General features: G+C 42.1%; 2 protein-coding genes across 4 annotated transcripts in view; one reads left to right on the plus strand and one right to left on the minus strand.

Moving 5' to 3' along the window:
* LOC6638878 (GTP-binding protein Rhes) overlaps nt 1-10,588 on the minus strand; it is a 72,563-nt gene extending 61,975 nt beyond the window's left edge. For 2 of the 3 annotated variants that reach the window (XM_002062416.4, XM_047012023.1), the window contains exon 1: nt 10,277-10,588. The gene's annotated coding sequence lies outside the window, so the exon portion shown is untranslated. The remainder of the gene's footprint in view (nt 1-10,276) is intronic. The other variant, XM_047012022.1, reaches the window with a different exon arrangement.
* LOC6639585 (formin-J) lies at nt 18-14,478 on the plus strand. Its single transcript, XM_023181457.2, has 10 exons — nt 18-273; nt 513-729; nt 4,696-4,729; nt 8,131-8,278; nt 9,050-10,128; nt 10,686-11,036; nt 11,100-11,479; nt 11,538-12,084; nt 12,152-12,285; nt 12,345-14,478. Exons 1-10 carry the CDS (start codon nt 70-72, stop codon nt 14,345-14,347), a joined length of 5,097 nt encoding a protein of 1,698 aa, XP_023037225.1. The 5' UTR covers nt 18-69; the 3' UTR covers nt 14,348-14,478.
* Nucleotides 14,479-14,516: the final 38 nt, after the last annotated feature.

Here is a 14,516-nt window from a genome sequence, read left to right on the forward strand (position 1 = left end):
TCGATTGAACGACATCGATTTCAACTGAAAAAAAAACAAAAGAAATAAACAACGAGTTAGGTTAGGTACATGCATATCACATTAAGAACCATGGACGCACGCATCGGCCTGGATTATATAGTCGAGAATGGTGACTACATAGCCACATTGGGCACTGCATTGGATACACAAAATGCAACCGTTAAGAAGCAAGTTTTCGAGCTACTCTCAGCGTTGTGCGCCTACAGCGCCGACGGCTATGCGCGTGCCATCGAAACACTAGAGTTTTATAAGGTAAGAGAGCGATCAGCGATAAGCTCGACAAATTAACCAAAAAAACACACAGATTTCAAATATCTTTGCGATACTGATCATCATAAATGTTATGACAATGTTCAGATGGTTGAAAATGGTCAACAGTTAACACTAAAAAAACGACTGGTAAAGGTTCTTACCATATAAACATTGGCAACCCTTTCCATATCCATATACTAACCATATACTAATCAAAAACACTTTATTCCTTTTTGCAGAATCTCAAGAAACAACGATATCGCTTTCAAATTGTTATTAACGAACTGGAACAGACCATTGCCGCCTCCTCCTCGTCGTCGTTGTCGTCATCGTCGTCATTATCATCATCGAATCCGCCATTGGACTATCAGACTGCTCTATTGGCCTTCATCAATTGTGTCATCATCTCAGCGGCCACATTGCAGGAACGCATACGCATACGTAACGAATTTATAGGTAAGATTAACCAACCAACCAACCACAAAAAAACAAAACTAGCCCTGCCACCACCCTGTTTGTTGTTGCCTTACTGGATAGCTACCTCCACTTGGTTGGTTGGTTAGCTGTCTTCGATTTCATTTCAATTTGATTGATGTGCCCCGGCGTTGATCTTTATGATTTGCGCCCTTGACCATATGCTTGTCACATCTCTTACAGATCCGCACTCTCGGAGTGCCCCCAACCACACCATTGACCCTCGGGTTTAGCTTGCTGGTGCTGTTTGCTAGTTGATAATGATGGGTTAGCAAACCCAATAACAAAAGCAACAATAATATTGCCAAATCGCCTCACAATGCGGGGTAACCTTAGCACGTGCCGCCGATTTAAACAACACATAGGGGTGAGGTGAGGTGAGGTGAGGCGGGGAGCGTCTTGGAATGAGTTTCACATTAGGCAGGCATCCCAACCCAAGTAAAAGATAGAAAAGACAGATCATTATGATAGCAAATGTATAATAGATTTACATTCATTGACATTTTTGACTTTTATCCTTGACCCTCCTGAATTCTATTTAATTATCAACTCCTTTTGACTAAAGTTCATGTTTAATCAACGAAAAATATATATTATATTTGGGTGCTCTTCTTCTAACTCTAATTAAAAGTGACTTCCAAATTGTTTCAAATCAAAATATCAGCTAGAAGCGTGTACAAACACTTTTCATTGTCTTTGTGTTAATTACAAATTTAGTTATAGATATTTACATCAACCCCATCAAGCCCCATCACCATCAGTATGTATGTATGTCTCTTCCCCCCCGTCCATTTCCACCCGGCGAGATTTATTTCTGTTTCAACTGGATACAACACTTAATAAGAAATAACAAGTCGCCGTCATTTCTCCTTCCAATTGTTGACAAACAAGGGACGCCTAGAAGCACATCCTGCCCTTGTCGGCAGTACCTCCTCCGCCTCCTCCTCCTCCTCCTATGTGTCCCTGTCCGCTGTCACTTTCCTGTTCAAAGTTCATGAACTGTATACCCCCCTCCAGCACCTTCTCCACCCACCCGCTACACCCCTTGCTTGTTTGTCGTCAGCCCGCGTTTCTGACTTTGATTGAGCGCAGTTGTGTGTGCCGTGGTGCTGGATGAATCTCAAGCGCAGGCGCACCAGGCCACCAAAAAAAAAGACAAAATGAAATGGGGAATGGGGCTCATTTCGTTGCGTTTCTCATCTCCTTTGGCTGTGCTTCAATGACAGCCAGACTTGAGTTTCGACTGGGAGCTGGGAGAGCGGGTGAACTCCGTTTTATTGTTCTTAATTAAAATAAATTGAGCTGCGCTTTTTCAGCATTACAAGAAAATAACCATAATAAAGGCGGGCAGGCTGGCTGGCAGGCAGCAGCGACAAATTTAACAAAAATCAAAATCACAACCGACAAAATGTAAGTCACGCACTTTGTGAGAAGTTTTGGGGTGGAGAGTGTGGGGAGTGTGAGGAGTGTGTGTGTGTGGGGAGTGGGACACCCCCATGCAGTTGCCACTTGGCTTACAATTCCTGTCAACCCCTCCCCCTCCCACCGATCCCGCAGAGCATTCCTCAGTCTACACATTTGACAAGCATCAAGCGGACGCATTTTTGTTCTCTTTCGCTTTGGCAATGAAATGATGTATTCAGTTTCAAGGCTATTGGCCCGACTTTGAATCGGTTTTCTCTTAACTTATTTTTGTGTCTGTGTGTGTGTGTGTGTGTGCTGCTGCTGCCGAGTTTCCAGGAACGCCCCAACAAATATTTGCATTTGCCTTCTTTAATTTTTTTTTTGTCATTTTGTTTGGAAAACTTTTTCGTCTTTTTTTTTTGTATTCTGTTTCTGAGAGTTTGGGTTAGAGTTTGCTAATGCCATTTAAGTGCCCAATTATTGGTTCAGAATCTTTGTCTCTCTACACTAAGAGAAATAAGAATATACTTGTAGTAGAAATATTCGTAGATACAAAAGATTTTTCGATTCGAAGTTATTGCTCTTTCCCCCCAAATTACTATTATTAGCTAATTCATTCATTATTCAGGAATTTTGTGGAATTTCTCGCAGTGCACTTATTGGCGGAATAGCCATCATATACATATATTTGTAGTTTGTTTGTAGTTGTCGCTGTTGTTGTATTTTGTCTGTTATATGTCATCTGTCATCCATCCAAATCATGGCTGCCGGCTGTATTCAGTTAATTCCGATTCTGATGCTGATGCTGATTTATGCCCCATGATTTTCCACTTTGGCACGCAAAAGACAAGCAACAGAAAAGCAAAAAGGCAAAAAAAAAAACGATCTCAAATAATAAAATTTGTATTTTATTTATTTAATAACAATTTGCTATGGCCAGTTCAGATTTTGTTCTCCCCTATTTATTTGCATTGCGATTGATTGAAAAATGTTTCTCTAGATATATATTTAATTTGCGGACAATAGAATATTTGCATGTTGTTAAACAATTTATGGTTTTATTCTTAGGGCGTGGTCACAAATTGCCTTTAGGGCAGAATTTGAACTGAAATGTGTGTGCTCTTTTTGACCAGTTTGAGTTTGAGATTCAGATTGAGATCGAGATCGAGATCGAGACCGAGACCTCGACTTCCGAATGAAACTCTATATACATATATATATCGAAAACAAAGAAACAATGAGCGAGTGAGAGAGAGAGACACTGGAAATTTTAATTGTTTGCGCCTTTTATGGTTTTCAATTTCAAACAAATAAAATGACAGCAAAACGAAGTCGTTAAATAAAATTATGAACGTCAAGGCGCCAAATAAGGCACAATCCCACCGCAACAAAAAAAAGGGGGCCTAGAAGGATGGTGGGGGGATAGAGAGAATGGAGCAGAGGGGGGGACTTACGAGTACATATCATACACACAGAAGCTTCAACATCAGCAACGACTTTCACGAACATTTTCGTAATTAATTTTTTATTATTTGTATTTACAATATCTCTCTTGATATATACACATAGATATATCCACATACATATGTATATAGATACATATTGGTGAGTGCGCAAATAAAAGCAAAAACAAGCTTGACCGGAAGTGGCTTGAATTGAATTGACTTGGCCTGGGCTGACTGCATATATTGGCATATTGGGCGGGCCTTGGCAAATTGGAATTGATTCATCATCAACGCAGCAGCAGCAGCAGCAGCAACGGCCCATACCCAAGTGCCAGGCCATCAAGCTAGAAGCCAGGTTTTAGCTTAATGACCATTAGAAGGGTAAACCCCTATAGAATAGATCCCCACTCTGATCTTTGTCCTTCTCTCTATTAGGATATCCTGGCAATATTAAAGTCGACACCTTGACATACTATTCCAGCAGATTTTCAGATTTTTTTCTATTTATTTTTATTCGTATTTAAATTTAAATTAGTTTATTTGCTATTCATATCGAATCTCGATAGACAGCAAATCAATTAAAGTATTAAACAAACCTTTTCAGAAAAATTATTCATAAATATTTATTAGATTTTTGTTTAACACATTTTAGCGTGTATTAGCATAAAATTAAATTTCCAAAATGATTTAAGCTCATACAAAACGCGAGAAAACAAAACGCTAAACGAGCCGTAAATTAATTCTTGACAACCAACAAAATTAACGAAATTGAACGAATTATAAACTTTATTGTAAATTAAGTAGAAAAGAAAAACCTTTGCTTTCTCTATAAGTAAAATTTCAACAAGTTTAAAGGACATTCGAATGTCCCTTAAATAATAGAATCACAATTAATAATGGAGTTTTTTGAAAGAAATCAGGCTAGTAAATCAAAGATTAGTAATGAGATTTCAGATCAACTAAAACGTTATTCTGGCACTCAAAACACTTGAAGATCTTTCGTGATCATGCGGATCAGTTGGAAACTTCTTCCATTCTATTTATCAATAATATTCTTGCACATTTTATAACATTTCTTGTTCATTTTGTTTCATTGCAGGCATCAAAGTATTGCCCTTACTCAATAATCTAAGGTAAGTGAAATATATACTCATACTCTCATATATATATTCGTATAATCGTTTATCGATTGAGGACGGTACACATGAAATAAAAGATCCGAGCAAGACATTGCCAAAGCACCCACATAGCAGTCGCTATGAAAATTTATTCAATATTTGCTAGATAAAACACAAAATAAAAGAGAAAAACCCTGAAACCCACTCCCACAAGTCATACCTACTCGTAGTAGTGCGACGACGCCGATTTATACTATAAAAACCCCAAATGAATATCACAAACACACAGTTTTGAAGCGATTTAACGATTTGCTTGCCGTTTTTTTTATGGTTTATTTGATGTGAGATTTGCATGCAAGACGACAGCGCGACAACAGCGACGTCGACGGACAACGATGACAAGACAAGATCAAGGTAGAGGTAGCATTTTTTTGTTCGCCCAATTTTTCACATGGGTATGATAAAGTTTCAAAGATCGTTTAACGACCATTGGCTAAACTATGCCAATGTATCTCTACGACTTTGGTATACCAATTACCACAGAAGAGACATTAAGAAACGTTAACACATAATTTGAAGGCCCAATCGAATGATGGTTGACCAAATCATGTAGGCTCTTAGCGTAAGGTGCATGAGTGACGTTTCGGAGCACCTGTTGCCCATCAAGTTGCTGCAGAGGAGAAAGATCTGGTCAAATGATTTGAGCCAATTCCAATTCCAATCTCATAATATGCCGCCTCTTTAGTCTTTCTCCATATATGCTCCAGCAATCGTTTCTAGCTGATGGGTATAAATTTGTCGCAGATTAGACGCTTGTCAAGCATTCATCAAAAACGGCCAAAAGATTGGTTAAAGATCCATTTGCTCTCTGATCAGCGGGAGCCTCGGCTCGTCTCCCGCCCCGTCTCTCCTTTGCTTTATCTACATTGCGGCCGCGGGGCCGTCGTTTATTTATTTATTATTATTTTTTTTTTTTTTGTATATGTTATGCAAATATTTAATTTGCGCCGGTTTCGGCGTCTGCCAAACACCAATTAATTCAATATTTAATTAGTCAACAATAAATCAATTAGTTAGCTGCCAAGCCACCACCCGTTAACCCACTACCCCCCACCAGCAGGGGGCACTCTCCACCACGCCTCCCACCATAATTCACCCTTTGAAACGAAACGGGTTTATTTATGAATGTCAAGTTGACAAATTTGTGGACTTCAAAAAGAGCAGCAAAATATAAAAAACTGACGATAGAAAAACTGCGGAAAAAACTAACAAAACTAACAAATTCAATTAATTTTTGTTTTGTCCCCCACCCCCTCCCTCTCTACAACTCTTCCTTTGAAATAGTTTGAAGCGAGTTAGTGGAAACAATGGCATTTAGGCATGGCAGTCCATCAAATAGAGTCCCCCCTTCCCTCCCCCCATCTCATCATGTCATTTGTTTCCAAAAAAGAATCTTTTTGAGTACCCCTAAATGCCTAATTGATTGTCTTAGGCCCCATTTGTCAGGCAAGTGAATAGCATTCACTTCTTCTTGCCACATTTATTTTGTCACGAACTCCAGATGCCCTTCTTTCAATGTTTGCCTCTGTATAAAGACTTTCAAGCTGTTCATTGGCGCGACAACTGAACTGATATAACCTTTTGCATAGGGTATTTTTTTTGTTTTATAAATAAGAATAACAACAATAATGAAAACGCATAAATAAAATGCGTAGTTTCTCGCGGTTTTTTTGTTGCTTTTTGTGTTTTAATTTATTTCAAATTTAAACGTTTTCATTCATCTGAGACAGGCTATCGGCTTTGATTCGAAGCCGCTGGCCAACAGACTACACCAGGGGGCAGTGCACATAATTCTTGTTGGTTTTGCTTTTTGAATCTGCGTATTTTGGTAGCCGATTTAAGCGGATTTTAATTGTTGTTGTTCTAATCGAATAAATGAGTCAAAAAGATTTTCATAAGCATATATCAAATTACCCCACAAAAAGACAAAAATATTGCTATTTATAGTAACTGAATATAATCAAAATGACAGAATTCTTAAGTCTCGAATCACTGGAAATATATTTTTGGAATGCTAAGTACGTCAGTTATGACTTTTGAGGCTTTTCAAAATTCACTTAGAAACGTTAAATTTCTAAATTTCAATAATAACTTAATTGAAATTGTTGTAAAGAAAAATTTTTAACTTTTAGTCATAAATCCTTAAATCAAAAGAAGCAAGCAAATTTCCAAACAAAAGTCTAAAAAGTTTTCAAAAATAGATATAATTTCAATCTAAAATGAACTTTTCAAATCAATTGGAAAATAGAATAGATAAAATAGATTTATTGAATTGACATTTTGCATAAGACTTTCGCATTGACATCTGTTTTTAAGTAATATTATGTGATAGCCAGACATTTTGGCAATTTGTGGTGAGTTCGCTCAACTTTCGTCTAACTTTTGGTAATGGCTTCCACTTCCGTGTTACATGGCAGACAGGATATTGGCGGTGGAGCGGAGAGAGCGGAGGAAGGGCAAAAAGGAAAAACAATATTCGAGGAGAATCACATGCCACACGGACAGACGGACAGACGGACCAATGTGTGTCCATGGCAATGGGGAGAGCCTTTAGATTTTGGAATGGGGATGTTGACGAAGTTGCTCGTTGTCGGAGACCGTCGGAGAGTCGGGAGCGGCGTGGGCTAGCAGCGAGCAACTTCTGCGCGCGCAGCACGTGGCTGGCAAGGACGAACAGCAGCTGAGATTCTCAATTCTCGAACTTTGGTTTCGTCCTCGTCATTGCCTTTCTGGCTGCTAGTCGTTCTCTCGTTCTCAGTTTTCCGCAAATATAATAAATTTCAAAAAAAAGAAAGAAAAAATAACAAACAACAAACGGGAAAAGCGAGAAGCGAAAAGCAATTAAGCGAAAAAAAAGGTGTCACCGCTCCAAAACCCATAAAAGGCATCTCAAAACAATTGACAAGGACACGTTCGAACAAGGACAGGACAACCAATTGATTCATAACGAATCAAATATGGTTAACTAGTAGGATTGCCATTTTAGGCAGCAAACGTGGAGTCGTCATTGTCATCATCGTCCTCGTCGTCATCGTCATTGTCGCCGTCGCCGTCGCCTTTGCATCTACAGCGACGCCTCACGTTCTGTGGCTCCTTGTCCCGCTACAGTTGCTCCGCTTTGAATTTGGTGAAGAATCTCAAGTGAGTTGGAGTAATTAAACGAGGTTACTCAATGTCATTATGAGGAAGTTTGGTCGTGAGGTCCCTCGGTCCCTCGGTCGGTCGGTCGGTCGGTCTATTGATTCTGGCCAAGTGTCAACTAGTTAACCCAATTTATTCTCCATTAAGACATTTATTTGCATACAATTATTTAGCTTAACCCATTTACCAATTGCTGTTGTTGTTTTTGTTTACAGAAAAGTTGCTCAAAGTGTGGGCGATATCATTGAACAATTGGACGTTTTTGTGGAACAGCAAGAATGCGACGAGGCCCAGAGCCTACAAGGCCCCGATGGCATCAATCTAAATTCACATCTTGATGTCTTCTATGCCATATTGCGACAGGTGAGTGAAATGTTGATTAAGCTATCGTGTCGTATACTTAATGCGAGGGGCAATCGTAAAGTTTGTGTAAACTCTAAGAAGTTATATTCAGATTACTCCCAAAATATCTTTTAAAAGTATTTGGCTTTGAAAATGAGTTGATATTGTCCCATTAGATCAGAAGGATCAGCGCCATTTTTCTTTTGAAAGAAAAAAATGAATTGCATATTTTTAGGCTGATGAAATACCTATAAATAAATTATCAGAGAGAACTAAATTAGTCGTTATTTAAAGGAAAAATTGTATTTGAAATTCCAATTTCTGCCAAAAACTACTGAAAATCCTTTCTTTGAGCGGATATCAATCCATTTGCGAGCATTGATCATTAATGATAAATGTTTGAAAAAACCTTAAAGTACGAGCAAACATTAAAAAACTGTTGAATTATCCTTTGTATTTAGGTGGAAAGTGTTTTTGTTGTTTTAATTTCTATTTAATTTGCGAATAAGGGAAGAGAGTAGGAAGTATGTATGTATATAGTAGAATGCTGATGATGTACCATGTATGTATGTATGTGTTTTGGGCCACTGCCAAGGCTAATGGGACACGCAAGCAAAAAGGATAAATGTCAACTTTTTTGACATGGCAAAAGGTCAGGTCATGATCAGGTTGTTGACTGACAAGGATACGAGAGAGGAGGTTGAGGCCATAGACAATCCGATTGACATTGGCAATGAAGTTGTCGTTCCTTTTGGTCTAATCACTGCGATTTCATTTCCTAACATTTTTCAGGTGGCCGATACCCCACAGGATGCACCTTTCCTAAATATATTACAGCATTTGCTACGCATTGACTCGAAGGAACCGTTAAGCGATATTATTTGGGATACTACTGAACGTTTGGTCCATCGAGCCACATTGCTGGAAAGTCATGAGGATGCAGTGCGTCTGTTGCGTACACCGAGTACACAGAAATTTGCCTGCCAAAGTTGTCGTGGTAGCGATGCCACAAGTCCCACGCGCAAGCCAACAACAGCCCAAGGCCAAGCACAGTCCAAGAATACTACCACAAATGCTGCACCACCCGCACCTCCGCCACCGGCGTCGTCGGCTCCAGTGGCACCACCACCGCCTCCGCCCCCAGCAATTATTACGGTCAATGGAAAGGCGCCACCGCCGCCGCCACCGCCCATGATAAATGGCAGCTCACCGCTACCACCACCACCGCCAGCTCCGCCCTTGCAACTATCTAACCGTCCATTAACACCAGATCCCCTGCTGGCATCTGCAGCAGCGGCTGCGGCCGCTGAGCCATCGATATTACTGCCCCAACAGGATACGCCGGCGCCCAAGGCCAAAATGAAGACCATCAATTGGGGCAAGATTCCCCATCAAAAGGTTCTGGGTAAACAGAATATCTGGAGCATTGTGGCCAGCAATCATCAGGATAGTCCCATGAAGGACATTGACTGGCAGGAAATGGAAGGACTCTTCTGCCTGCAGACAACCAGTGCCCAGGGGTCGCCCAAACTGGGACGCGAAGGCAGCCATTCGGCCAATTCAAATTCCTCCAATGGCTGCGACACCCTGGATCGTAAATCGAAAAAGGAATGCCAAGAGATCACACTATTGGATGGCAAACGGAGTCTGAATGTCAATATATTCCTCAAGCAGTTCCGTTCGTCCAATGATGATATTATCCAATTGATACGCCAGGGACTTCACGAAGAAATTGGAGCTGAGAGATTACGCGGTTTGCTAAAGATCCTGCCGGAAGTGGATGAACTTGATATGCTTAAGAATTTCAATGGCAATAAGGCGAGATTAGGCAATGCCGAAAAGTTTCTGCTTCACTTACTGGAAGTTCCCAAGTAAGTACATACATACATACATATATGAAAAAAAATATACCAATAAGTTTACCGCTTAATATTTAATATTATTAACTAAATAAAATAAAGAAAACGTTTTACTTTTGAAAATTTAAAGCAAATGCTGAAAACAAAAGTGAGAACTTACCTTAAGTACCGTTTGTTTACATCGCTGCTTCTTCTGTTTCGCTTCCAAGTCATTCTATAGCTATCTCCATCACACAGGCAATTGCTTAAAGGCGCGCTTGCACAAACACACACACACAAGAAACTTATGAAAGCTACACCGACGTCGATTCTAGCACTGCAATGCAATCGCGCTTAGTTTTCATTATTACAACAAAAAAGATTTTAAAATCTTGAAATGGAAACGAATTACTTTATTCTTAACACTCACTGAATTATCACCATTAAAACTTTACTAAAGCGATCATTATTAAGTATTAGCCGACATTTTTATTTTCGCACTAACAAACGGAATATTAGCAAGAGTTGCCAGACCGATCCAAACTCCAGTATATCATTAATTTGGTATTTTTTCTGTTACTTTTTTGCAGTTATAAGCTACGTATTGAGAGCATGTTGCTCAAGGAGGAATTCGCAACGAATGTGGCCTATTTGGAGCCCTGCATTAATGCAATGCTTTATGCCGGCGACGATTTGTTGAACAATAAAACACTCCAGGAAGTCCTCTATATGGTTGTGGTGGCTGGAAATTTCTTGAATTCCGGCGGCTATGCGGGAAATGCAGCGGGCGTTAAACTATCTTCCTTGCAAAAATTGACGGATATCAGAGCCAATAAACCGGACATGAATCTCATTCATTTTGTGGCTCTTCAGGCTGAAAAACGGAATCCGGAACTGTTGCAATTCACCTCACAATTAGCCACACTGGAGAATGCCAGCAAGTAGGTTTGAGTAACGCCCCGGAGAAGCATCATTCGAATAATTTAATTTTCTCCCCCAAACAGAACCACTTCGGAGCAGATCACTAATGAAATATGCACTTTGGATGGACGTATACGACGGATCACACGGCAAATTGAACAACCCCATACCGATGAGGATATCAAGCAGCAAATGGCCGAGTTCCTGCAAGCAGCCGAATCCGAATTAGCCGTCCTTCAGGCTGGCATGAAACAGGTGGAATCGATGCGTCTGAAGCTAGCCGAATTCTTCTGCGAAGATGCGGCCACATTTAAGCTGGAGGAATGCTTTAAAATCTTCCAGAGTTTCAATGAGAAATTCCGTCAGGCAGTCAAGGAGAATGAGCGACGACAACAACAGGAGCAACAGGCCACCTTGCGGCGCAAGCAAAGAGAGGAGCAAATGGCCCGTAGAGCCAGACAAAGTAGGCATCCTCATCCGCTAGATCCTTTATGGTTTTAATCCCTTTCCTTTTTTTGTAGTGGGTCAGACTGCAGGTACACCTGTGTCCGATTCTGAGCATCCATTTGTGGGTGATTCTTTATACGATCCTCGTGCCAGTCCTGCTCTAAGTCGTCGTCATCTTGGTTCGGGTGACATTACCAATGGATTCATACGCCTTGAGCAAGATGGAGCCTCACCCGATATAACACCCAATGGCAGTCTGAGAAGACGACGCAGTCGCGTCCTAGCCGAAGAGGATGACCTGATGGATTTCTTGCGCAGCTCGACAGGACCCAACGATGGCCATCACATAAGTCGAGAGCGTAAGGCAGCTGCTTATGGTAGTTTGGATCGCTCCTGGGCTCGACGGGCACGTTCTGGTAGCTCTAGTCGCAAGCGACCGGATCTATTGAACATTGATTTTGGGTTGGATCGGGAGAGAGCCAGCTCCCCAGCTCCACTGATACAGCAGCAGCAACAGGCACAACAGCAGCAGCAGCAGCAACAGCCACAGGAACGTCTTCAATCTCCTTTGGCCAACAGTGGTGGAGGAACGCCCACAGGCAGTGAGGATGCAAAACCTAGGTATGGCACAGGAACTCCCAATAGTTTGCTCCTCATACTTATATACATTTGTATTTCTTTGCTTAAGAATATCCCGAGAATTTCGGCAGAAGATTGAAACTTGGCTGCAATCCAATGAGAACGATGAGAAGCAAAACGAGGAATACAAACGAAGGCGTCGCTTGGTCAATGCCAATAGGCGATCGCTCGAAAACGATACAGGTAAGAGCAAAGTCATATCCTTTCTATTGTCTACTCTGCTTTACTTCGTTTGTAAACAGAAAACGAACGAAAATTGGATCCATTGCCGGAGGAGAAAATCATGACGACAGCAACGCCAACGAATACGCCGACATCAACGATCAGCACTAACAACCTAACAAGTAAGCCTCAAGTTGAGGATAAAAAATATCAGCGAGTCTATGCCGACTGGAAGCCTTCAAAGACACTGGAACAAACCGATGTTGTGGGCAATATCCAGGCCATAGCCGATGCCACAAACAAACCCCAATTGAGCACCGCCGAGGAACTGCGTCAGTATAGAAGGCAGCGATCACATGAGCCACAGCAGGGATTACAGTCCATAGCCGAAGAGGATCGACGAAAGACTTTGATACAAAAACTAGGAGAACAAGAGAGCACAGATCGTTTGCAGATCTATGTGAGGAGACCTGCTAGCGTGGATAAGGAGGAGACGACACCAGCCAAAGATGATACATTTGCCAGTCTGCTAAATCATCACAAGAGTCACAATGAAAGGATTAAGGATGATCAAGCCACGTCGAAGGAGATTGATGCCGATAATATTGAGACGCCTCCGGTGAGTCGTCGTGTAATGGCCCAGACACCAAATACCACAGTGGTTACGGTTAGCATGACGGATAAGCCCAGAGATCATAAGATGATCGTCAAGGAGGAGCCCAAGAAAATGCCCAAAGCTGAGACGAGCAAAAATGACGATGATTCACCCGGACATTTTGATCGTCATTCGATGGCCAGACGCACACGTCGCTATAAGCGACCCACAGACTACAGCAGTGGCACCGAAGAGGCTCCTCCTGCTTCGCAGAAGGAACCCAAAGTGGAGGTGGTCAAACAGAAGCTGGAAAAGGTCGGACGTCACATTAGTTCAATCAATCAGGAGGATGTACGCGAAGCCATACGCAACTTGAAGTCACCCACAGGCACACCAGAGCGTCCATGGAGTCCAACGGCAGCCACACGTGAGATTAGTCCAGCGGGCAAGGTTGCCAAAATCACTGGCCACCACGAGCTCAACGACGAGGGCTTCGAGGAGACGCAAAGTCTCGTGTCCGACACCCCCTCCCATGGCAAGGGTGAGAGTACGAACTCCTCCTGCAACGAGGGCAACGAAAATCCGCCGCCATCTCAACGAGGCTTACAAAAGCAAAAGCCCGCCACCACAACAATCACACAAATGGGTAGCCGTCTGTCCGATAGACTGCAGCAGGCTCGTCTTCGGACGAATCCCTCGTCACAACCAGCGTCAGCTACCAAGTCACAAAACCAAGTGCCACTCAAGCGTAGTCCCTCAGCCCCATCATCCGCCGCCAATGGCCCGACGGGGCGTCCATTACGCATGCCCAATGGTCAGCCCTTAGCTTTGCGCTCATCTTCCAACTCGTCTTCAGCAGCAACAACCGTGCGCCGATCACCTCAGGAGCAACAAGTCTTGCACAATGTCGAGCGCAGCAGTTCCCGCAATAGTTTGAGATCCTCCCGCTCGTCCATCAACAGTGGCATTTCCACACAAACAGTGGTCAGACGTCTGCCTTCGGTTCAGCGAGCCGGAGCAACTGTCTCAGTGGATTCATCGCCCTCAAAGAGACCGCTGGCCAATCAAAATGTAGCTGCTGCTGTCGGTAGATCAACTCCTGGCCTAAGCAATAGCAGCAGCAGAGGTGTTCCAGCCAGTCGCAGCAGTTCCAGTGGCTCCAGTGTTGGACCCAGTGTCATTTTGGTGAGGAGTAGTAAAATACGCCCCACTCCCCAGCCCCTTGGAGGCAGCACCAGCTTCAAAGAGAATCAAAAGGAGTCACGTTTAAATGCTGCCCGCAGCACAATGTTGGTTAAGAATGCCATGAATCAGCACCACCAGCAGCAGCAGCAACAGCAACAACAGCAGCAGCAGCAACAGTCATCGAGGATCCATCAGCAGCAACATTCAACCCAAACGCCAAGCCGGAGTCTCAGCTCAAATCGCTCGTCGGTAAGCAGTTTTATGCGTCCAACGGCCAGCAGTGTCACCAAACGACAGAAATAAAAGAACAGCAACAACAAATTCTTAAATCTAAGCCGTCCATAACCAAACACCAAACCATTTCGAATTTCTAGACATGATTCACATTAAATATTTTGGTGAACGTATACAACAAAAACTATTAAAAACAAAAGGAAAATACATTCCATTTAAACAAAAACAAAACAAAACA

Source organism: Drosophila willistoni (genome assembly GCF_018902025.1).
Source record: "Drosophila willistoni isolate 14030-0811.24 chromosome XR unlocalized genomic scaffold, UCI_dwil_1.1 Seg144, whole genome shotgun sequence".
In the NCBI taxonomy this organism is placed as follows: domain Eukaryota; kingdom Metazoa; phylum Arthropoda; class Insecta; order Diptera; family Drosophilidae; genus Drosophila; species Drosophila willistoni.

Bases quoted from the DNA above. Each gene is read 5' to 3' on its own strand.
- LOC6639585 (XM_023181457.2), top strand. From the start codon at position 70: ATGCATATCACATTAAGAACCATGGACGCACGCATCGGCCTGGATTAT. The intron at 274-512 runs GTAAGAGAGCGA...TCCTTTTTGCAG, and splicing joins AAACACTAGAGTTTTATAAG to AATCTCAAGAAACAACGATA. The intron at 4,730-8,130 runs GTAAGTGAAATA...TTTTGTTTACAG, and splicing joins CCCTTACTCAATAATCTAAG to AAAAGTTGCTCAAAGTGTGG.